Source organism: Aspergillus undulatus (genome assembly GCF_047715775.1).
Source record: "Aspergillus undulatus strain CBS 261.88 unplaced genomic scaffold BDV17scaffold_16, whole genome shotgun sequence".
Taxonomy (NCBI): Eukaryota; Fungi; Ascomycota; class Eurotiomycetes; order Eurotiales; family Aspergillaceae; genus Aspergillus; species Aspergillus undulatus.
In genome coordinates, this window is record NW_027396620.1 from 294349 (window position 1) to 318198 (window position 23850).

At 51.3% G+C, this 23850-nt stretch overlaps 8 protein-coding genes across 8 annotated transcripts; 4 read left to right on the forward strand and 4 right to left on the reverse strand.

Annotated features, from left to right (window-relative positions):
- Window positions 1–152: 152 nt before the first annotated feature.
- BDV17DRAFT_49337 (tRNA ligase) lies at window positions 153–3035 on the reverse strand. Its single transcript, XM_073764629.1, has one exon. It carries the CDS (start codon window positions 2902–2904, stop codon window positions 286–288), a length of 2619 nt encoding a protein of 872 aa, XP_073616972.1. The 5' UTR covers window positions 2905–3035; the 3' UTR covers window positions 153–285.
- Window position 3036: 1 nt separating this feature from the next.
- On the forward strand, window positions 3037–3998 carry BDV17DRAFT_49336 (ankyrin repeat protein). Its single transcript, XM_073764628.1, has one exon. The coding sequence runs from the start codon at window positions 3228–3230 to the stop codon at window positions 3888–3890; it is 663 nt and encodes a 220-aa protein (XP_073616973.1). The 5' UTR covers window positions 3037–3227; the 3' UTR covers window positions 3891–3998.
- A 359-nt stretch (window positions 3999–4357) lies between these two features.
- BDV17DRAFT_290121 (vacuolar protein sorting family 37 protein) lies at window positions 4358–5169 on the forward strand (the record flags this gene model as incomplete). Its single annotated transcript, XM_073761825.1, has 2 exons — window positions 4358–4587; window positions 4683–5169. 2 exons carry the CDS (start codon window positions 4358–4360, stop codon window positions 5167–5169), a joined length of 717 nt encoding a protein of 238 aa, XP_073616974.1.
- A 265-nt stretch (window positions 5170–5434) lies between these two features.
- BDV17DRAFT_290122 (phosphatase PAP2 family protein) lies at window positions 5435–6782 on the reverse strand (the record flags this gene model as incomplete). The annotated part of the gene is made up of 3 exons (XM_073761826.1): window positions 5435–6021; window positions 6099–6619; window positions 6673–6782. The coding sequence occupies 3 exons, from the start codon at window positions 6780–6782 to the stop codon at window positions 5435–5437; spliced, it is 1218 nt and encodes a 405-aa protein (XP_073616975.1).
- Window positions 6783–8852: 2070 nt separating this feature from the next.
- Window positions 8853–9621, reverse strand: BDV17DRAFT_290123 (GFA family protein; the record flags this gene model as incomplete). The annotated part of the gene is made up of 3 exons (XM_073761827.1): window positions 8853–9156; window positions 9236–9415; window positions 9614–9621. The coding sequence occupies 3 exons, from the start codon at window positions 9619–9621 to the stop codon at window positions 8853–8855; spliced, it is 492 nt and encodes a 163-aa protein (XP_073616976.1).
- Window positions 9622–10035: 414 nt separating this feature from the next.
- Window positions 10036–11113, forward strand: BDV17DRAFT_49402 (uncharacterized protein). The gene is made up of 5 exons (XM_073764631.1): window positions 10036–10117; window positions 10262–10296; window positions 10499–10613; window positions 10698–10864; window positions 11109–11113. Exons 1-4 carry the CDS (start codon window positions 10068–10070, stop codon window positions 10825–10827), a joined length of 330 nt encoding a protein of 109 aa, XP_073616977.1. The 5' UTR covers window positions 10036–10067; the 3' UTR covers window positions 10828–10864; window positions 11109–11113.
- Window positions 11028–14076, reverse strand: BDV17DRAFT_49415 (Kha1p). The gene is made up of 4 exons (XM_073764632.1): window positions 13867–14076; window positions 13393–13809; window positions 12679–13341; window positions 11028–12628 (listed from the first exon to the last, which is right to left on the reverse strand). Exons 1-4 carry the CDS (start codon window positions 13975–13977, stop codon window positions 11156–11158), a joined length of 2664 nt encoding a protein of 887 aa, XP_073616978.1. The 5' UTR covers window positions 13978–14076; the 3' UTR covers window positions 11028–11155.
- A 1306-nt stretch (window positions 14077–15382) lies between these two features.
- BDV17DRAFT_49442 (nitrogen permease regulator 3 family protein) lies at window positions 15383–18178 on the forward strand. Its single transcript, XM_073764633.1, has 2 exons — window positions 15383–16546; window positions 16600–18178. The coding sequence occupies exons 1-2, from the start codon at window positions 15499–15501 to the stop codon at window positions 17994–17996; spliced, it is 2445 nt and encodes an 814-aa protein (XP_073616979.1). The 5' UTR covers window positions 15383–15498; the 3' UTR covers window positions 17997–18178.
- Window positions 18179–23850: the final 5672 nt, after the last annotated feature.

The window sequence follows — 23850 nt, forward strand, 5'->3', positions numbered from 1 at the left end:
GCTTGGTAAGAAATGCACTGTCGTTGACTGGGGAGGGTCTAGGGAGACTCCGCACGGGCCTCATCTGATCGGACTTCTCCACTGGAATCTTGTTAGGATGTTATATAGAATAGAGTAGAGCTTATTCTATTTTGTATTTTGGCTGAGTTCTTTTTCGCTTCATTTGGGGTAATGCATACAAAAGAGCCGATCGGGGCCATCTCAATCGCTACCCTCGACAGGCAATATCTACTGAGAGCTCATCCATAGCCTCGGAATCCACACATTATCATATAAAGGTACTGTCTACTTACCCCGGCTCATAACGACATTCACGGTGCCATCAACAACCTTGACACCGGGGATCTCAGCCTCCCAGATCCCCGACGCCGCCGAGGAACCCTCCTGCAACCACTTTTGCAACAGGTCATTGCTCTCCTTGGGCTTGATGGCCGGCGAGGCAGTCCCAACCGTAACATGGGGCATTGGGTTAACGCAGACCCAGTCGACTGGCTTGTCTTCACTGCTAGCATCATCCGCCGGCATAATGCGCGCAACAAAGGTCATGATGCGGGAGTCCCAGATGAGACGCTCGAGACGGATACGTGCCGCACCGAGAGGGGGCGTGAGTTGGTGGTCTGCGGGTGGGTTCTTGTTCATTGCGTCGACGTACCGCTGCACAAGGCCCTCCCAGACGTCTGAGTGCTGGCTCTTGGAGGCCTTGTGGATGAGAGTTACGTGGAAGGCGGGCTGGACGCGGCGCGAGTTGACGAGTTGGTGGTAGAGACGGGCTTTTTCGGGCGATGTGGCGGGATTGGCAAAGAGGGAGTGAAGGAGGTCGAGGACTTGGGAAGTTGGAAGGGAGATGCCAAAGTATTCTATCTTCTTGGCTTTGGCTTCTATGTTTATCTTTGAGTTAGGGCTGCCGGACTCGTCGGTGTTGTTTTTGTTGTTTTTGTTCTGTTTCGGCTTGCTGATGTATGAAGCACTGTGATCTACGTCGACATTATACTCGCTTGTTGCGTAGTTGATGGCGTCGTCGAGTTCTTCTGCAGATGGAACGCGAGTGACCAGCTGCGGGTAAGCGGAATGCAGCGCATTCACCACCTTCTCGAGGTTTTCGCGCGAGGACGCCATGACATCGAGGTCAATGACTTCGTCGAAGCTCATGTCTGGCTCGTGTTCCTTGTCGATAGCTTCAAATCGGCTAAGGAACCCTTCCATGATGCCAATGACTTCACCGCTATCCTTCGTTCCAGCGCGAATCGTTTGGTGATTGTCGCCGCGGTCAAGCACACGCTTGCGGGTCACCTCACGGATCTCGGGTAACATGATATCTTTGGGCTCGTGGACATATTGAATTGCAACAAAGCGGGCGTTGTGACTGCCTGCCGAAATATCCTGAATGAGCTGGTCTCGTTCCCGCCGCATGTGGTTGTTTCGGTCAGCGACAACGACTGGCTTGTCCATCATGACGTTGAGGATATCCGAGACGAATCTCTTTGGCTTGTTCTTCACCTTGGGAATGTTATCATTTTGGACCTGGCCCCAACCAAACAGCTTGCAGAGAGCTAGAGAAACTGTTGTTTTGCCACAGCCTATGGATGCAATAGGCACCAAGACGACATCCCGTGTGACCGTTTCAGCTTCCATCTGGATGATTTGAGCTCCGTTCAGCCCGCGATGCTTGAGGAACCCGTCGCGCATGGAGATGATGCCGTGATTTTGCTGGTAGAGTTGCTTGAGACCTGGTTGCTGAGAGAACTGACTACGGGCATAAGCCAAGTACTCTTCCGTGATCTTTTTGTGTTTCTTGAATCGCGGAGGCTTTCCAGCAATGATTGCCTTGGTGCACTCACGCCATTGCCGGTACATCAAATACGGCTCCTCGAATTTGTACTTGAAGAACCAGTCTCGGAAAGGACCTTTGCCGCCCTCGCTCATCTTGCACCGAATGACAAAACCTTCCGTGTCTCGACCGTCCCAAGAGCCAGTCTGAGCGCACTTTTCGAGAAACTGTTTTGTCGCAGTAAGATCGTCGTAGAGCACAAACTGCGCCTTTTTGAAACCCCAGTCATCCGCAAACTTGTGCACCTCCGGGCTTGAGAGCGTGGCGAACTCGGGAACGTTAAAGTTGATGCCATGAAGGTAGATACCAGCTGCGTCCGGTTCATATGCAAGAACGTGCTCCTCGAAACTGTCATCACAGAGCTCTCCGACCGCAGTTGCATTCATTTCGCGCAATGTTCGAGCAAGGTCTGCAGTAGACTTGCCGACCGTAGCGACATGCCGCTCGACCCATTCCTCTCCAACCTGCGCATGGCTTTTAGGCACGTCCGAGCGAGGTCCGGTTGAGTGCTTGCTGCAGACGAGCAGGGATCCATCCTCTAGGCCAGAGAGGAACATTATACATCCATTTTCCTTCACGCTAAGCTCATACGGTCCCCTGGTGTTGTTCTCGATATTCCTCCATTGTGTTGTGTTGACTTCATCGACATTGAAGAACTTGTCGTAGCCGCGCGTAACAATCTCGGAATGGCCATTCCTTGTGACAGTGAAAATCCCACGGGCATAAGTAGGAAGATCATGGCGCTTATAGTCCCAGTCCATGAACTTCCAGCTGTCTGCTGGAATGTCGCCGCGCTTTCCCACCATAAAAGTGGATTTCCTGCACCTAAAGGTCTTCTTGTTGACGCCCTTGTTGTCCTTCCGAGCAGTTTCCAGAGCCTTGACCATTTCGGCCACCTCTTGCTTGTCCTGCAGGACAACCTTGCGATCCATCGTAGATTGGGTTGTGTATTCTCGATTCACGATGGTTAAATTCCAGATGGTAGAGGGTATGATGGAGTGGACGGAGGTGTTGGGGAAAGAGCGACAGAGGACGCGGTGCGGCGCGGGGAGCTTGACGAAGAGAGAGCGGAGCATGAAGCTCCAGGGGAAGAGAAACAGAGTTCAGTTTAGGCCTTTTTGAGAGCCCGACGTGGGATGATCAATGACTTCTTAGAAGAGGCGCAGCCTCGCAGTGTCACGGTGAGGTGTTGTATGAATCATAGCGGGGAGGAAGCAGGGACTGATAAACCTCTTATCGCGGGGCTGCAGTCGGCCAGGAAAAAATCACCCTTTGTCCGCTCCTCACACATTTCCGTTTTTCCGCTCATAGCTGCGATTCAGTCCTTTGACACAGTTCAGTCACCTTTCCGTTTTCAGTGCCCGACGCCCAGGCCAGCTCTTCAACTCACCGCGGAGCCATGACTCAACCCAACCCTTACATTCTCGCCGCGGACAATCCCTCCGCCGTTCTGGCCCTTTTACGGTCCGACCCTTCCATCGCTTCCAATCAAGATGAACACGGATATTCTCTGCTCCATGCTGCGGCCTCCTACGGACACATCGACCTCCTGCGCGCGCTCGTACGAGAGTTCAACGTGAACGTCAATCTACTAGACGAGGACAGCGAAACCTGCCTTTTCGTGACAGAGAGAGTCGACATTGCGAAATGCCTCGTCGAGGAGCTAGACATTGACCACAACCAAACAAATGACGAAGGACTGACGGCTCGAGAAACCATCGAGGCTGATGGCTCATTTCCTGACGTCGCCTCGTACCTGCGGCAGGTGGCTGGCATACCCGGTGAAGCGACTGGTAGCTTGTCGGCCGGTGATGCTCTGAACCCGGCTCCACCGCTTCCTCCGAATCTTCAGGTCAATCTAGGGACAATGTCTGAGCAAGAAGCCAGTGCGGGGCTTGGCGAGGTAGACCCCGAGTTCAAGAGGAGGATTGATGAGCTTGCTGCGAGGGAGGATTTCCAGAGCGAAGCTAGTCAGAATGAGCTTCGGCAGCTTGTCATGGATGCTATTCAGGGATCAGATATCAATACGCAGGACAAGGATGTGCGGAGACGGATGGAGTAGGCTGAAATGGTCTAGGAAATGCTGATGAGAGACGATCCAACGTACGTATCTTAATGTCTTAGCGTGTTCCTACTGTACCTCCGCACATAGACGAAAGATGGTTTTTATATATGACAAATTCTGAAATATCTTCATCACTCCTCAGGACAGGCCACATGCACCATGAGGCTATGTCTTCTGTACCTCCGTGTGAATATATGTTGATGCAAACCCTCATTAGACCATTGGCACAACGAAAAGAGTTATGCCAGCGTGAAGAAATCCCATTCTAATATATCCTCTTTCCTCATATAATGACACAGAACCGCTATCTCACTCTGTCGTCTTTTCCAGATGTACCGGTTAATCCATCTGTTGGCCTCGAACTATATCCCATCACGTGCCAGCCAATCTCCCCGCATCCTCTCCGCTCCGCCAACTGACATCAACCTCCCCAACTCAACATCTCAGTTCTACAGAAACCAACAATGAACCCAGCATTCAACCCCGATACACCTCCTCGTCCACCGCCGAAACCCGGCAGCCACGAGGCCAGCCGCGGCGGCACACCACAGGTCACCTCTTCACCAGCAACACCACAACTCTTCCAACAAGGTCCACACGGGCCAGCTTCAAGCGCAACTCTCAATACGGGGAATATCCCACGGCCACCGACGATTGAAGAGGGATGGTTGCCGGATGGAATTAAGGAGAAATTGTACGGCCCTTTCTCCCCGCCACATTCTACCTGCCATTTCCTCCAGCTCAACCACTATCTACTAGAGTTTAATACTAATGAAGGGAAACGAACAGAACAATCGACCTCCAAACAATCCTCCAAACCCCCAGTCTAATCTCCGCCCTAAGCGCCACACACCCCTCCCACTCAGCGCACCAAGAAACCCTCAAAACCCTCCTTGCCTACAACAAAGACCTTGCAACCCACCTCCTCACCCTCCAATCCCAACTCTCCAGTCTCCGGTCCTCAACCGAAGCCCTCCTCCTCCAACACCAAAGCCTCGAAGTCTCGTGGCGCAAAAAGCAAGCCGAGATGGATAGCGCCCTCGCGCCGTGGTCGCCCAAGGCGCTGTATCAACGGCTTGCTGCGGGGATTGCGGAGCAGGAGGCTATTTGTGCGGCTGTGGAGGAGAGTTTTCTCGAGGGGGAGCATGTTAGCGGCCCGTCGGAGCGGGATGTAAGTGAGTGGGTGAGACGGATTAGAGGCGAGGGGGCGAAGTTGGCGGAACGGAGGGAGGCTAAGGCACGGTGGGATGAGGGGAGGGTTGGGGGTTGGAGGTGATCTTTATACATTTGGCTGCGGCTGCTGGTATGCCGCAGATGGGCGGGTTGTTGTTTTTGACTCTGACTCTGATACAATGACTGTCTGAAGGGAAGGAGAGACGCTTTCATATACTAAAATATATACCCCCCTCACCGCGGATACTCCTATGATACCCTGATATCAATCACGTCATGCTCTTTCCATCGATATTACATACTAGCCATGATATCTCCCCGCAAATCTTGACAAATACACACGCCAGCGAACCATAAGCAGACAACGATCATGCAGCCAAATCCCTCCCACTTTCCAAATCAACATGCCCATTTCCATTTTCATACCAGTTACTCTGTCCCTGTCCCTGGGCATGTCCATGTCCATTCTCCAACGCTGGGGGCGCCCTCGCCCTCGACATCGTCGCCAAAAACCCATCCCCAGCCCCAGACCCAGAGCCCGATCCAAACCCCCACCCCTCATCCCCAACATTCCCCGGCCTCCCCACCCCCTTAAAGAACGCACGCTCAGGAGCCCTCGCCCCCCAAGCCCACCCCGCACCCCGTTCAAGCGGCGGAGCATAAAGCCTAAACCCGACGTAGGCGAAGACCATACCCAACACAGACCCGAAAATAATGTCGAAGCCGTGGTGTCGATAGTCGAACCAGCGGGATGCGGAGATGAAGAAGGCGACGGCCCACGGGACGAATGCGAGGATTATGAGGTAGATGGGCGGTGCGGCGCCCTGCGTGCGGACTAAGTAGCGGTTTTGGGGGGTGTTGTTTTGAGACAAGGGAGTGTGTGCGAGGTATGGGAAGGAGATGGAGAATTTGGAGCAGAGCCAGAGAGAGAAGTAGGTTAGGCCAGCGAAGGCGACTGTCATGTTTTGACATGTTGTTAGTGGTCTGTTGTGTAGTGTATAGATAGGCAGGGGTTGGGTTAGGGAAACTTACAAGATGAATGCCCACTCGGAAAACTAACAAACCCATCCATCTTGACCATCTTCGCCTTATTCCGACAAATGCCCCAAGTGACCAGCGTTGGAGCCCCCGCAAGCCTCTGCCCGAGCCCGCCAACCGCATAAGCAGCTATATTCTCGACATCCGGGTCGCACCGCGAAAGCAAATCAGGTCTCGGCTTGCCGTAGAGATCCTTCAGCCCCTCTGTCGCCATAAAGGCGCCCGCGCAAGCCAGAGCCAGACCCAACCAGCCGACATTCCATTCCCAGATCTTGCGCCGCCAGAGGAGGAGTCGAGACGGGGAGTCGGAGGTGTCGAATGATGCGCCGGGAGTGAAGAGAAGACAAAAGAATGCAATTAGCACGCCCGGGGCGATGAGACTGACGACAACCAGGACGGCCGTTGAGATTGTGTCGTCCTCGACGTATGGGTATGAGAAGTAGACGTCGTCGAGGGAGAAGGGCATGTGGTTTGGTTCGACTTTGTGGAAGCCATATCCGATTAATGCGATTGCGCTGGGAATTATGTTAGTTCTGATCGGATGGCTCTAACAAGGGGGTGTACATACAGTATAGAGATCCAGTCGAGGATGTAAGAGAGGAAGACGCGGATGGAGAATCTCGCGTGACCTCTGGGAACGGCGGGGAAGGCCTTCTCTTTGAGCTGGGCGAGCGCCATTGTCTTTTATCGCAGTACTTTGGATTGGACCCTATCAATGATCGAGATCTCATCGGGAGATCAATTACCATTAAACTACTCCCGTACTGCAGGGGTGAGGAAAGGGATCACTGAGTCAGGGACTGTGGAGATCGAAAGTGAGTTCAAAACTCCCTGAAGAATCGAGATTAGAGTTCCTTAAGTAGCCTGGATTGTCCGTGGCTCAGAGGCCGATCCCATCTTGGCTCAAGTCATCATTCAAACAAATAGCATGGCACGAGGCCGGTGAGATTGCAAAGGGTAAATCTGTCAGCCCGTCATGGCCTTGTACTCTGTACTCGACCCTGGGGTCAGAGCTGCGTACTACTCTGTAGATAGGGATTCGCACTTCGTACTCCGTATACGGTGTAGTCTAGCCCTTGATCTAGGCATCCACTAACGGCATAGGATCTTCAGCTGACCTTTATAAAAAGCGGTTTGTCAATTCCGGTCTTCAGAAAGAGCGCATGAGGCAAGGATTTCGTAACGAGCACGCGACTCGAGAGTGCCGGACTTTGTGGCGTTTGTATACCAATCCTAGCAGCGCTTGGAGGGCTTGTCGGCACTTGGCGCAAGCAGTCGCTCTCCGATCGTCCCGAGAACTGAATCAATGCGAAATACGAAGTACAGATAACAGCCTGAGGCAGCCGGTTTGCTTCGCGGTCAAATAGCACAGTTTGTCGGTGCCGGCAGCCGTAGCCCCAAACGGTTTAAATAAGCTGGCGCCCACAACAATTTTTTTCCATTTGCAAAGCTTCATGCTGCAACACCTGCTCAGTTGCTTCGACATGATAAAGTCGACCACTCTGTTCCTGTAGCTTTCCTACAGTCTTTCTTGAGCCATTGAGTGAGTACACACTTTCCCTGTCGCATCTCCCTGTCTTCGGGATGAATTCCTTTCAGGATATCCACGGCCGAAAAAACATGAAGGACCTTTACCAAGTCTCTAGAATTACTCTGATTCGAAGACGAAACCAATTCATATCTTCGGCGGTTGTTGTACTTGTGGCTAACATGTCGCTTCTAGTATAGTAGATTCCATGCTCAGCGCCATATCCCGTCGGTCAACACATTATAAAAGGTATGCGCAACTCTTTCTTTTAGTCAATTGCACACCCCCCATTGGTATGATGATCCTTCGACACGCTATAGGCATTCCTCAAACTTAATCACCATGTGGAATCTGTCATTTTTTAAGTTTCAGCCTTGTCTGACCACCATCTTCATCACTGCTTTACTTGACTCATTCGTTAAAACGAGCCTTGACTAACAGCCTTGTTAGGTAAATATCCTGTTCTTTTCCAGCTCTCTCTCCTCGATGAAGATATCTTGAACGAACGGGCGGACATAATAGTGCATCTCCCGCGTCCACAAAAAGCGAAGCGTACAAACTTCGCGGGTGTTGGGAGGTGTTTTGCTTGTTGAGAACTCGTCACCTGAGTGTCGCAATTCGTCTACGGATGTTCAGTGCTTGGTCAACTTTGATACTGACTGGCGCCTATAGGTACTGTCTAGACTCTCTTGCCCCAGCACACCCAGTCAACATCATATGATGAACGTTTATTCACACTGTTTGATCCACACTTCGGTGTCGGAAATGAACATCAAACACAAAAATCTGATTTAATGAGGTGAGTCTTCTGCTCTTGTATTCTGCGATGAGCAATGCTAATTCTGTAGCCTGACTTAGTTGACATTTGATTCTTTGATACACACGCTTTGGTTGTGGCTGTATGCTGACTTGTCAACTACTAGGAATAGGTATACACGACGTAGTTATCATATTGAATGCAAAGAGTGAGCCTCCCTTCTACTATTCTACCTTTCTGATGATGATTTCCTTAATTGCTGTTATTTCCGAATCCTTTTGAGGAAACCTCTTTTTCACCTTGGAGAACTGATGTTTTGTCATTCTTTCAACGTTGCAACCAGCCACTGCCTTTCTGTTGCTAACCTACTCAACAGTGATCATGATAGAACAATACAATCTCATAGCTCAAAATTCTCTTCCCACACACCATTCTTGGTCTCTAGCCGTAAGACTCAATCAAGCTACTCATAAAACAACCCGTGCTTCTTATGCCACCCCTCAAGACTCTCCTCGGGATACTCCTTATAAACCTTCTTCTTCCCCTCGGGATACCTCGCCCAGTCGGGCTTCGAGTCCTCCATAATGCAAACCATCTCATCAGGAACCGGCAAGTCCGAATCAATCGCCGACGCAAAAGGATGGATCAGTTCCGGCCACGTCTTATCCCACAGCCACAACATAGTCGCACAATTCGAGCAGAAGTTGCGCTCCGAACTGCATTTTTCTTCGTCCTTTGTGCCGCGGGATTTGATGGCGTTGTATTTTCTATATCCGTTAGCATTCTGGAACGTAGGCCGCCACGGCACTCAGGTAGGTTGGAGGTGGAGAGGGAATAATTGCTTACTTGATAAGATTTCCCCCCTTAACAATCCTCAAACTATCCGCGATGCCGCCGAGGTTGACGGCGCCAACATACCCGCCGATCTTGCGGCAGATGCTGCACGCGCAGAGCTGGTAGGGGACTGGGGTGTTGGAGTCGAGGGTGAATTCGACGCCGCCGCATTGGCAGCTTCCTTCTAGCTTTCTATGGTTTGTTATTGGTTAGTTGATTTAGGACTTAAGATGCTGGGTAAGTATGGGATTGGGGGGACGGGAGAGGTTGGGTGAGGTGTCATTGGGTAGGAGGAATGAGGTTATTCGCAGGCGGGATTCCTCAAGGTACCCGATTTCAATGCAAGTGTGGTCGGGCTACCAAGGTCCTTGTTGGGTAGGATTTACTTACAGAGGCATATTGAATTTGAGGCTGATGTATGGAGATATGTAAATCGACAAAGTTATTCGTTCGTATAGTATAGTTCAACTCAGTTTCAAGTCTCGAATCTCAAGCAAAGCATGAGGTTGAGTGAGTCTTGACTTGGTAACGTCATATATTTATACCTGCTACGGACTTTACACAACAATTCACCTCCGAACCCTCCGTCCCCCTCAGTCTCGAGAGGGGTCAATGGCCCTGTCCTGCCTTCCCTATCCATGCCACTTGACCCTCGATCCTGATTGGTGGCTGTGACATACATCTGACGTTGTACTGCATAAGACAGCAGTTTGCACATTTTGCACCATTTGCACAGACATGTTTACACTGTTTGTTCCGATAATGTTCTCCGATATCATTCTCCGGCAATATCGTGATATCTTCAACTCCATTGAGACACAATCGACTTGATCAATTGACCAAAATGAGTTTCGGAAGTCCCGGCGGCGGCGCGACGAATGTTAAACCTACTCCGTGAGTTCTACACTCTCCCGCACTCCATCTCAGGCTCCCAGCCTGGCGGGGCCCGTATCGGAGATTCCAGCGGGAGATCAGACCATGATTCTGAATTGACTTCCCATTGAACGGAACGAGTACTAATTTAATATATTGCAATAGTCCCGAACGGGGAAGTTTCCCTCTCGATCATGATGGTAAAGCCCGCCCAGATTATTATTCCTACCCATACCCATGTCCGATCCCGAACGAATGAACTACCAATACCAACGCATGCTATACTGCCCTACCCTCCCTACCAATCCACTCCTATTTCTCCCACTCTCAATCGCAATCCTTCTGGAAATAAAAGACGCAAAACAAAGACAAAAGAACCAATCTGACACCCGAATTCACCAGGCGAATGCAAACACCTAATCCAGAACTACCTCAAATGCCTAAAGTCGCAGCGCGGCGTCAACGACGAAGAATGCCGGCTGCTCGCGAAGGGTTATTTGGCTTGTCGGATGGATAAGTAAGTCCCGTCTTTCCTCGCCGCCGGTACAGCCAAAATTCGGCGGTGGGTGTGATAAGTGGATTGGTTGACTAAGTATGATAGGAACCTCATGGCGCCGGATGACTTTAAAAACTTGGGGCTTGTGTTTGATAAGGATAAAGGGAAAGGGAATGGAGGTGGTGAGATGGGATATGTGCAGAGTGGTGGTTCGGGGTCGAATTCGAGCTCATAACAGGCTTTGCTGGCTTTTGACTGACTCTATGATACATGTATGTACATTATTCCTTGCCTCGGGTTGGTGTTGACGGTGCTGTTTTCTCGTCATATATGAGCTATGATATTCATCTCTGCTTTAATTGCCCTCGCGGTAAAGATATTTCGTGGACTTCGGGTTTTTTTACATGCAACGCTTAAGCGGATGTGAAAAGAAAAACTCGTTTGCAAGCGGGGAGACAGCGTCTCTCGAATTTAAAGCTCAATGGTATCGTAAATATCACTGATCGTCCAAAACAGGGGTTTAACATATCCCAGAACCAAGCCAAAACATGCAACAAACCAGTCTAGTCATGTCTAGAAGCCGCCTGGAGAACAAGCACATTGCCGACAGTTCTATGTTTAGTGCGCACCAGCGCCTGGGCCACGGCGCCCAACACGCCCCGGGCATCCAAGCCAACCTCATCGGAATATGTCGAGTCAATGTCCAAAGTATGGTCGACGCGGTTATTGCGTCGACCGACGACAGTGATGTTTCCTGGTTTGGACATAGAGTGGGTCATTTCGTCTTTGACGCTGTCGATGGCAGTATCGACGGCACTGGTCTTATTATTCGGGGTGACGGTCTTGAAAACGACGCGGGTCGAGAGTGTATCTGGGAGGGAGTCGCGGAGGGCTGCGAAGAAAGTGGCGTCAGACTCCGAGACCACGTTATCGGACTGGGAGACCGAGGAAGATTGGTGAGACTTGGGTCTGATGGCAACGTTGCTGCTCTTTTGTGTCGGTGATGTCATGATGGGAAGGTCGATGTGAAGTATAGTAGCTGTTACCTGATCGTTCTGTGCTAGTTGAAGTACGAAGTGTAGGGCGTAGCGGTCGTCATCGCCGCCGAAGAATGGAAGAACGATATGATGAGAGCGCGTGGCTGTGGGACTGCTCCAGACGGCACTGGCGATGCTTCTAGCGCTCACGGTTCTTTGCACAGTGGGTCGAGCTTTGGCGTTTCGAGTGTACGTGCTGCGTTCGATGAGAACACCCACGTTGTAGGAGCTTTCGCTCAATATATTTGACACGAATCCGGTGTACGGTCCATTGGCAAAACGACTCCCTTCGTCCATGCCAAGTCCGCCTTGGTGCTCACTCAAGGCGCCGGTTTCGCTCCACGGAACGAGGAGGAGATCTGAAGTGTCCTCGCGAGCCATTCCAAGCACGGTGTCCGCGAATGAATGCTCAGGGACAACAGAGACGCCGGCCATGATCGAAATGTCGTGCCATTGGCCGAATGCCCGGAATGTATTAATGACCGGGTCCCACAAGGAGTGTTCTTCGATGTCGGACACCTTCATTACACTAGAATCTCGATCTGTGAGCTCCATTAGGCGAATACCATGGACTTTGAGTGAGGTATCTTTTTCTTTATCAGTCGCAGCTGACTCCTCAGCTGCCAGCTCGGACGACCTGGTATTCTGAGCTTTATCCGGGTGGACAATTGGAGTTGGAGGTTGACTGGGTCCAAGGAGGGCTGCAAGTGTGCAGATGCTGGAAAGGCCATCGAGGCGTAAATAAACAAGAAGCCTCCGGACTTTGTGCGATTGCAGTTGCTCTTTAGCAGCAGTGACACTGTCGCTCCATTCGTCGGGTTGAAGAGGGTTCCCGTCCCAGTCAATCTCGCCCTTCCGCCACCGCTCGGCCTTGTCTTGATACCACTTTGGGTATATATATGTAGTCAAAGGGGTAGTCGCAAATGTCGTGATAAGTGCCATGACCACAAAAATGGTGAATGTTCGTCTGCTCAAGATTTCCGCTTGCAAGCCGATATTCTAAAGCCCTGGTTAGTATGAAGAAACGAAAATTGAGGGCGGCGACATACCAGGACAATAAGTTCCACCAAACCTTTGCAGCTCATCAGCGTTCCGACAGCAAAGCACTCCCGCCACAAAAGGCCACAAGCTCGCGAAGCAAGCGTTCCTCCGGCGACTTTTGCGATGAAAGCGATCGAGACAACGGCAACAACATAGCCCCACACAATACCGGTGTCAAGCAGCCCCAAGTCTGTCTGTAGGCCGGACAGCGTGAAGTATAACGGAAGGAATAGTGCGGTGACCAAGTCTTCAATCTTTTCGGTCAGTTTGATTGCGAAACCGCTTTCGTGAGGGCAAAGTAGGCCGATCAGGAAACCGCCAAAGATTGCATGAACTCCTATCACCTGGGTAAAGAATGAAGACGCGAGGGCAATCAGGATCGTTATCGTGACAACGCTCTGACTAGGGCCTTTTTGCATGCTCCCAGTGTAGTTGAGAAAGCGAAGGAACAGCGGGCGGAACACTACAATCAAGAACGCCACATAGCTGACGCAAACAAGAAGCACCCACAGCGCTGTAAGCCCGCTCCCAGCGTTGACAAGAGCGACGCAAAGCGCAAGCAGGATCCAGCCAACAACATCGTTTCCGACGCCGGCAGAGAGGACGATGACACCGACGTTGGTTCCGAGCAATTTCAACTCGGTTAGGATACGGCACAAAACCGGGAAAGCCTAGAGAAGGTGGTTAGACTTGATAGAGACTTGTGAAGGTAAGGAACGTACAGTGATAGCCATGGCAATACCAATAAACAGCAGGTAAGTGCCAAATTCGATTGGTTTCACGCCGTCATCGTCGCGGAACTCATGGTATAACCCATAAGAAACAGCGGCTCCTAGACCGAAAGGTAATATCATGCCAGCGGCGGAGACACTGTCAGCTACTTTCCAGTTGCTCACAAGAAAGCGCAAGTCGGTCTCCAGGCCAACAAGGAAGAGATACAGAACCAGGCCGACATTCGCGAATAGATTTAGATTTGGAATTGATTCGGATGGGAAAATGGAGTCGGTGAAATTGGGGATACGGCCCATCACTGACGGCCCAAGTAAGATACCTGCGATTACTTCCGCAATAACGCGAGGCTGTCGAATTTTGGAAAGAGGCCAGTGAAGCAAGCGGCACAGGACGATAATAATGAAAGCCTGTTACATGTCAGACTGATCAGATCGAAAGTTGGAACTTTGAGAAGCATTACTGACCTGAATGATAAATATCACAATTGGGTTTTTGGGGTCATATCGAGATGGATCACCGCCCTCCAGGATTCCACCCTGAGGGGGAGCCCGATTCTCTGTCGTGTTATCCGCCATTGTTGAGCGAGGTCAGAAGCGCCTGGCTTCGCGATTTTGGCGACAAGGAGGATGACAGACAAAATAGGACAAAGGACTAAGATGGCGGGAGCAGTGACCATGTATATGAGGGCGGAGCACAAAGACGACTTGATAGACCAACCCGGACGTTGACAAGCGGGGCCCCACGTGTCTGATACGGAGACTCGAGAGAGACAACATGAAGCGACGTGAGACTCGAAGAAAGAGTCATTGGATCATGCTATCTGCGGGGCAAGCCTTCAACACTTCGCAGTTGGTGGTAGTGGCTGGGTCGGATGATTCGCCGCCGTTTGCGTCAATTTATCCTTTTGCCAGAGGTAGACTCTCTCTCAGTCCGGGGAGCTGAGATGGTGAGCATCTGACCGCTCCAAAGACGATACAAGCCACTGCTGACAGCGTCCAACGGGGGTTTGAGGTTGTGAGTCTTGGGGGCTTGGACAAGAGGCTAGCAAGCCCGCATGAGATCTTTATATTCGGGCCAGTCCAATCGCCGCATTGCGCCAGGCTTACCTGTCCCCATTACCGCCAGGGGAGCCGTATTTTGACCGGATTGCTGCGACATGAGGGCGGGTCATATGCACAGATGTCGTTGAAAGCGCTTGAGCTTCTCGGACAGACGATGAGCGTGACAATTGTTGCGTGAAGGCTTCATAAAAGAAGAAAACGCCAAGAGAAAGGAGCCAGTCACATGATGCTGACCCCCGCATCTTCGCCGTTCCTCTCCATCTCCATTCTAGAGAATCTCACTCATGTAGCGCAGCCTCACAGCTGGATATCTCAAAGCTCACACCATTAGGTGTCAAGTCGAAGTCTGCGCTAGCACCGCGGTGGGTCTAGTCACGATCCTCGTGGTGCAGGCAACCGAGGGCCATGATTGGAGCCAAGATCTCCGCTTTCAGGTATTGCTGCCATCGGAGCGTATTGCTAACATGAAGTCTGTTCGAAATCCGCTCAGCTCTTGATTGCGCCATGTAGCTGTCAACAGGGAAGGAGCGCATGGGAAACTCTATTCCGTATGGCGAACGCTATCTGCAGAACATGGCTCCTAAGACCGCCAGTTCGTGACCGCAACTAGGCCACCCTGGCTAGGCTGCCCGTGGGTGGAATAATCTTCCGGCGAGAGCAGAGGGTATTTCATGGAAAGTAAAGCTCAATGTCCTATGTGGAAATCATACAGTTCCCTGGTCACCCAGGGCTCAGACATTATTGGCCTCCGGCACAAAGGATTCACCGTTCAACATGCATAGATTAAATAATCACCCTCAAACGTGGATTCGGCAACAGGACTCTTATTTAGTCACTGTGTACACTATCGGACCATACCGAACACTTTGTGCAGAATGATACATAGAATCCTTGTCAACTCTGGCGGCCCTTTGCAGATCGCGGAGTGCGGGGAAGCTGCCGGGATGGTGCAGCTCCGACCGGCGACCGCAGACTTCTCCGACCTTCGTTCGCTCTCCGCTTGAGCTCCATCAACAATCGTCGATCGTCGTTCAGATGTCCTCCATTGCGCGTCCTCCAGATCCTTGCTTGGTTGCCATCGTTCTCGTCGCCCGCTCTCGTGCTGGCCCTCGCTTCGTGTTCCATTACCCTCCCAAACCGCTCACCGATAATGCCCTGCGAGCACCCAAACCCAGACGTACTTCCCGTTCAAGAAGCAGGCAAAATTCCAAAGGCAACGATTCCACTTCCAGTGACGACAGCCATTCGAGCTCAGATGAAGATGAAGAAGATGCTCAAGGTCAATTTCAGAACCAAAGCAGCCATGTTGCAGGAGGCAACTTGAACGCTAGAAGATCGAGCAACTTCGCAATTGACGACCGAGCGTCGACCACCTCAGGTAGCGAGAGCCAATTGCCCAGTTCTACTAGCTCTTCAAGAGTTCCCTTGAGACGGCGTGGTGCCAATCCCGATGTCGACAGCGATTCCGGCCCGAGCTCGGATAGGCAAGAGAACGGGTCCAGGGAAGACGGCCAGCACCGCGTGCCGCTCGAGTCAATACTAGGATTGCCGGTCGATGTTTGGGAGAAAATTTTGAGCCCGTCACCTTCGTGGCATAAAAGACGCTTTGAACTTGCAATAAACGACCTTGCGTTCGTTGGTTGGCCTGTTTTTATTCGCGAGGATGGGACTTGGAGGAAGCAAAGGCGAAAGAAAGAGAAAAGGAAGCATCGTGCGGGCTGGGAAGGGGGAGAGCTTGGCCATAACGAAGCGACAGAAGACTCTCAGGACGATGCCAATGAACTGTTGGCCGCGTCGACCGAAACTCTGAGTCCGCACTCGATATTCCCCTCAAAGGCCAACCGAATGTCTCTGTCTAGTAGTCAGTCACTAGACGTCGAAGATAAGGACACGATGACTATGTTCAATGTTGTTTTTGTGCTGGATCCGCCATTGCTGGAATACTCAATGCGTATCCGAGAAGTATACGACAATATCATCAAGAAATTCACCAAGGCTCTGAAATGGGAGCAAGCTCGAACTGGCTACGTCTGGAGAGAATGTCAGCAGATATTGCAAATAAAGGAGCAGGCAAAGGAGAAAAGTATTATATTACCAGCCGGGTTTGTCGGGCCTAAGCTAACGACTGGTGAACAGGGAAGTCTCTCAACAATCTTTATTCGGACTTGGTGACCAAGTCATCCCTTGCGAGAGCGATTTGCACTTTGTTCACTAGCATCTCGGCTTCAAAGATTGCTTCCGTTACACTAAGCCCTGATGTGTCCATTTCTCTGCAGATACCGCCATTAACCTCGACACCCTATCTCCCTGGACCGACCGATCAAGCTTATCCAGGGCTTTGGCTCACAACAGCAGACAGTATCAGTCCCGCGGACGACCCCATGTCCGAGGAAAACATCGCGCCTCATCAGGTGATGGCCAGGCACTTTGCACTTCTGTTGCTCGACAATGAAGCAACTATAATCAAGGATGTGGAAGCGGCTGGGGGTCAACTAGCCAAATCGCTTGTCCACTATATTCGCTGCTCCAAACCAACTAAATCGTTCGTTCAAATTGCGCAGACATCCGATCTACCGTTGTCTACGATCCAAGTCTTAGCCAGTCACTTAGTCTACTGGAGAAGGGCTCGTGCAATTCCACCACTCCACCAGCGCGATACCTATATTGTGTCCCCGAATTGTGATCTCAGCAAATTGGAAGTTGCGTCGGCTGCCTACAAACTGGCATTCCCGACTCTTCCCAGTTTGCCAAAGATGTTGTCAGCATTAAGTGGGACACCCAGGCCCTTTGGGAATTTCATCCCGAGTAAGGATCATAAAGCGACTTATTTTTCCATTTTGGCTTGGCTTCTACGCGGCGGCTGGGTCACCCAACTTCGATCTTTTGCTCGAGTCAAAGTGACGCCCGAGATCAAGATCGCGGTTGAGATGGCGGTTCGACGAGAGGAGGTAGACAAGTACCTGAACAAGCGTAGATCTTCACCAACCACCTCGGACAACTTAAAGTCTACCGAAGAGGATAAATCCGATACCGACGATCTGGATGACAACTCGTCGTCTTCGTCGTCCTCTCTCGCAAGTCACGGCAGCGGAGATGAAACACCCATGCCCAACCGCTTCAGATCAGACGCAGGCGTAGACCTGACACATTCTCTACTCGATCAAAGCGCCTCACTGAAAACGTCCTCCCTGATACTCTTACCTCACAAAGCCTCTCCTCTGGAATCCAGATGGCTAGACGAGATTGTGGCACGACTTCCTGATCCCCCTGCAGACCCCGCCAACAAGGAAAGTCCCAATGTAGCCGAGAGTGACCCTGGAGACCATGCGCTTACGGTTTCGTTGAAGAGCGTCTGGCCAACCTTTGTGAAATATCTGAACGGTTATGATGCCCTGGAAAAAGTGCCTGTCCGGGAAGGGTTGAAGCGTAAGGTGGTCGCACAGACTCTCGCCCGCCTGGGATTCGTCACTGGACAGTCTTCCATCGACTCGGACGGCAAAGAGCAGCTTCTAGTCACTTTCAAACATTGGTGATGTTTCCCAGCCAGTAAATCGATTTCCGTCGGTTTAAAGGAGGAGCACGTGATATTCCGGCTTCTCGGCCGCCGCAGGGACTTGAGCGCTGGATGGGGAGCAACATCCGAAGAGTTCCGACGTCACCAGCCCTAACATTCCTTCTTACTCTGCGATCAACCATGCGGAACACGAGTTCATGATTCATGCATGTTCGCATCGAGCTATTTGACTCTTCGTGGGTTGAGACTCGAAGTTGCTCGACTCAAGAAAAATAGCCAGCCAGCTTGCCTCGGCATCATCGCAATATCACCCACAATGGCTGCCGTTGTTATTGCAACGGCACGCGCCGGAAACCTTCACGGAACGGAAGGGAGGTGACTGTCACGTGCTCATTTGGGCGGGCATTGTTTCAACTTCAACACCCAAATAAATGATCATACCCGAGGAAACGTTGTTTCCAGTTGCTGGGGTTTCAATATACATGACATGCACCAATAAATTACGCATCATCGTCGAGCAGTTCGTCCGCAGCTGATGCAGCGACTCGGACGAGCGCCTGGAGTAGCATCTGCGGCGCCAAGAAATTGAAGATGGCATGATTTGGAGACGTCGGCATAACACTACCACTTAGTACTCCAAACTTCCGGTGCAGCGGAGCAGTCAGAATGGAGAAATAAGCAGTAAGACTTCAGTTGAGCTCTTGCGATTAGGCCTGGAGTCCATTTAAGTACGCGAAGAGCAAGTGAACTTCACCCGCACTACCCCTCCATGCCCGTTCCTGGTCGGTCATACTCCGCGTATGCGCGGTTTTTCATTTCTATGAATACCTCTGCCGGCCGTGACCGTGGTTAATGCCGGATTCATATGTACGCTGGTTCCCTTTAGGCAAGCAGGTGAGCCCTGGCCCCGCCTGAGACTCGAGTAATATTCAGACGTAGTCAGCGTCCGCTGTCTAGGCCGTAATCGGGATATCACTGCATCGTTATTACCAGTTAGGTGCTTAGCAACTGCACGGCAGTCACTCAGAATCATTGAATTTGTGAAATATGTATGAGGGGTAGATAGACACCGGATGGAATTTACAACCTCAGTTCAGGAACAGCGTCACATGCTGGCTATATGTAAGAACATCCCTGGCTAGATCTTACCATATAAGGCACGGCGAACTGAACCGTGGACCTAGAGATGGGGGCTTCGACTAGAGACATTGTCTTCTAGATATGTAGATACTCCGGGGATCGGGGAAGGATATACTGCCTCGAATTGCTAGTGGCATACTCGAAAGACAGAATATAGACTCGATCTAGAAGGACACTATAGCCTAGTTAATTCAGGAACGTAATAGTAGTGAATACTGAGTGAACCTGGGACGGATATACCCACAGAAGCCCTGAAGCCCACTATGCGCGGGAGACCGGACGGCCAGGAATCATAATTTTTTCAGGCTCGAGGAAGAACCGTTTTTCCCTCCCAATTTTTTTCCAGTGCTGGACTTTTTAGTTTTTTTTCCCGCAGAGTCGCTACTCGCTGCTGTCGGCGTTCTTCCACGGCCCCCCAGCGGACACTGCGCGTTGAATCTGATTGGCGTTGGGCTATTATTTTCTTCGCTCACTCTTCTCTGTGTGCCTTATTGTCTCTCTTCCCTTTTCCCTCACACTGACTCTCCTCTTTTCGTTTCTTCCCCCCCTCATCTTCTCTCTTCCCCTCTTCTCCCCCTCGACTCCCTGCACTCCGTCTTTCCTGTCGTTTTCTCTCGGCTCCAGCACCCTCGCCGGCTCAGTTGGCTTTTGTGTTGTGGACTTTTTGCCGTGCTCATTCCTCAGTGTGTCGGTGCCGCATTAACCCTTCGCACGTCCTGTAACTTCAATTACCGGGCCTTTTCTTCCTACTTTCTTTTTTCTTCTCCCTTTAACTTTTGGAAGGATACATTGATCGCTTCATCTCCCTCAAAATTATCCTCTCTCCGCACGACTCCCTCATCGATTCGTTCGAGCGCAACTCTCAACTTTTTCTCCCGCGTCGTCCGTCCTGCCCTGAAAATACCTATTCAGGAAGTTCGACATTTCGCGGTCCTCATCTTACAATTACCACGTGAAAGTCGCGACTCTCCACGCTTTCAGAGAGACGCCAGAATTCTTTCGTCCTTGGAAGTGCATCGTTTCTGATTGTAAGTCTTCTGTGGTCGGACTGTTCGAGTGCCGGGTCCGCAGCGTTTTGGATACCTCACGTACCGAACACTGAACCGAGTCAACCGACGTGTTTTTTTTGGAGCTGGATTCTAAGACACTCAATCCGTTTAGACACGCACAGTGCCCGCTTCGTCGAACGAGTACCTCGACCATTTTCCTGCATCGATCTACTCATATCTGCTCGTGTGCCTTTGTGCCTTTCGAGACCACCGCTCCACCGAAATTCGCTGCCGCTCGAATTCACGTCGAATTTCCATCTATGCGACTTGCTTGAGACTGGTCATTCATAAATCGAAAGGATATTTGGCCAAGGATTATTACACCGAGGACCTTGCTAGAGCGAAACACACCTCAATCTCGCTCTCACTGGCTCAACACTTCCAGATTCCAGATCATTTCAGAACAGAGTGATACTTGCAACGGGAAGTTGCCTTTGTGGGGACCTAGAGGGCGGAAGTTGATATTTCGATTTCCAACGGCTGTGGTTGCCTAGGCGGATTTTTTGTTCTCTGGCAGAACTTCTTTTCTTGAATCTCCCATCTCGGATATATTAGATCATCGATTTCTCTTGAACAGGGAAAATGGCCGCGACATTCTCCTACGCTCAGGCCGCAAAGGGCATTGCTTCAACGCAACCGTCGAAGACGCCATCCGAGTCCACAACGCCGGTGCCAAATGAGCAAATTTCAGAAAGTGTGCAGACCAGCGAAGAGACCGCCCCTAAAACAGATGCCGCTGCTGAGGTTGAAAGCTCCGCTGTGACCAATGAGAAGGAAAAGAGCTTGCCCAAGTCCGAGGCTACTGAAAGCCCAACGCCCAGTGCTGGTGCTGTGCAGATCTCCCCAAAATCAAAAGAGGACGAGAATTCAAATACACCAAATGGTACAACGGAATCCGCTGGGGACAACCAATCTCAAGCCTCGGCGTCCGAAAAGCAGAATACTACCGCGGAAGGTAATACCGAGGGAAAGACTTCGGACAAGAAGAACAAGAAGGAGAAGCCCGCGCCTCCGAAAGAGCTCAAAGCCGCGCCCCTTCCGGCCGTGAACGTGTGGCAACAAAGGAAGGAAGCGCAGGACGCCAAGGTCAAGGCCACTCCTGCCCCAGCCCCTGTTGGTAAGACCGGATTCTCTAAACCCACTTCCGAGACTTCCTCCGCATCTGAGGATCATCAGGACCAGTCAAAGACTGGTTCCAAGAAGAAGGGCGGTGATTCATCTGACAGGAAGAAGAATGATGTTGTCAAGGGACAAGATACCGTGCCTGTTCCCCCGGTTGCAGATGCTACTATGTGGCCTACACCTGAAGGCGCCAAGGGCGAGGAAAAGAAGAAGGCACAAGAGAAATCTGAGAAGACTGAGAAGAGCCCAGTTATCCGGCCTCATGGTAAGGAGAAGTGGACACCAGTCCCTTACGTCCCGACCGCGGTCTTCAACACTCCGTTACCCTCCGCTGCGCGCCGAGGTGGAAGAAGTGCTCGTGGTGGAAGAGATACCGCTCGCAACGGCACTCACGGTGCTGCGTCCGAGAAGACTTCCCCAGGTCAGGCTGCCCAGGGCTCCACTGCCAAACAAGCCTCATCTGGAGACCGGGGGAGGAATGAGCCAAATGCCGCTCGCGCGAACTCATTACCCGCGCCGTCACGACGCTCGAACAGCGCTGACAATACGCCAACGGATGCCCGCAAGTCGCAAGCGACTGAACGAAACCGTGGACCTAACAATGCCAGTGGGCCTGGTAAGCAGGTCAACGGCGAGACTTTCTCTCGCAAGCCCTTCCCCAAGAACCATGAAGGATACAAGGGCGGTGAATTCGTTCCCAAGAACGCCCCTCTGTCGCTGGACACTTCTAATGGGCCGCGCCCCAACAATGAGCGTCGTTTTGAGAACGGACCCAAATCTGCAGACTTTTCCAACTTCCACTCCGACCGCAAGGAGAAGGAGTACACTCCCCGCGGTGAAAGAGGCAGGGGTGGGCACCGTGGACGTGGAGGTGGCCATGCAGGCTACAATGGTGCCCAGACGTCGCATTTCCCCAACAACCACATGTCTCAGGGCTACATGCACCCCAAGTCCTACGGCTACAACGACCGCCGCGGTCCCCAACATGGGCTTACTAACGGCTCCCGTGGCCATGCCATGACAATGAGATCACCTTCATTGCCCAACTCCACCTCCATGTACAACATGTACACACCCTTCTCCGGGGATATGAACGGCGCGTACGGCTATCAAATGCCGCCGGGACCCATGTCTGCGGCTCCATTCTCCCAGCAGCCATTCATGGAACAGTGGCCAGTGGTGAGCATGATCACGATGCAGCTGGAATACTACTTTTCCGTCGATAATCTGTGCAAGGACATCTACCTGCGCAAACACATGGACGACCAGGGATTCGTTCCCCTCAACGTCATCGCTAGCTTCAAGCGAGTCAAGCAATTGAGTGAAGATTTTGAGATACTCCGTCACGCCTCACGGCAACTGAGGTCTGCTGAATACTTCCAGGGCGAAGATAGTGTTGATAGACTTCGGCCAAGGGAAAACTGGGCACAGTGGGTTTTCCCTATGGATTTGCGTGACCCTTCGGCTCAGAACGCGGGCCCCGCTTCTTCTACCGCCAACGACACCGCGCAGAAGCACCTTGATGGTGCCTCGAACGGTTTTGTTCCGAACTCCTCTCCAACCAACGGTACCAACCCTTCGAAGACCTCATTGTCTTCTACTGCTCCAGAGTTCTCGCCCTTCAACGGTGTCCACACTGGAAGCGAGGTATCAAATGTAAGTCTTCGCTTACTTGCGTATCACATTGTTGGTTGACCCTAATGTTCTCTTAGTAAGCGATGTGGCTGCTTATCTAACTCACCCCCATAATCCGGAACTTAATTCGCCTCGTTATGTGTGATTTGAGTGTCGCATTATCCTCAGTCCCAGTCCGTGACTTTGTGGACTTGACTTTGAATAAGTCTCGACGAAGTACATGACGCAACTTACAACGTTGGCCGCAATGAGTCTTCAACTCCGTGGTCACAAATTTTGGTCCGATCTCAGTGCACAAATGTACAATGAATTTAAGAGTCTAGCGTTTTATGACCCGGCACGAAATATCGGCAACGGTTTCCTCAGATCTTGTTCACTTTTACGGTGCGATTTTTGGTTGAGCTACACGGTCAATGCTTGTCGAGGTTATTCGAGGCCTCGTTAGGAATGGGCAGTGTTTTGCTAGCGCGCATCTTGGGTGTCAGATTCTCGTTTATGGCTACGGCCGCCTGGAAAGCGTCATTTGTCATCCTTCAAGCGTTCGAAGCCGCTGGAAAAGATTGACCACCTTCTGAGTGCTAGCTTGAAAGCCGGACTGCAAAAGTGATTTCATTTCTTGTTCTTTCTCACATCTCCCCTTCATGTTCTCGTGCCTTATTATCCATCATGACTTGCATCACTATCCGTCTGTCAGTTTATGCATCTATCTGTTGAGTGGCCCATCATTTATTCTCAGCGAGGGATTTGACATATGCACACTCACAATATCGGCTTGTTTCTTGTCTGCTTTTATTTCGTTTTCCGGTTTGAAAAATCTCTGGAGTCCGGACCTGTTTTTGCTGGACCAGTATCTCCCATCTTTGATGCTTACTTTGGGTGCTGGGCTGATTTCGCTCATACCTTCATAGAATCTTGATCCGGTTTCTG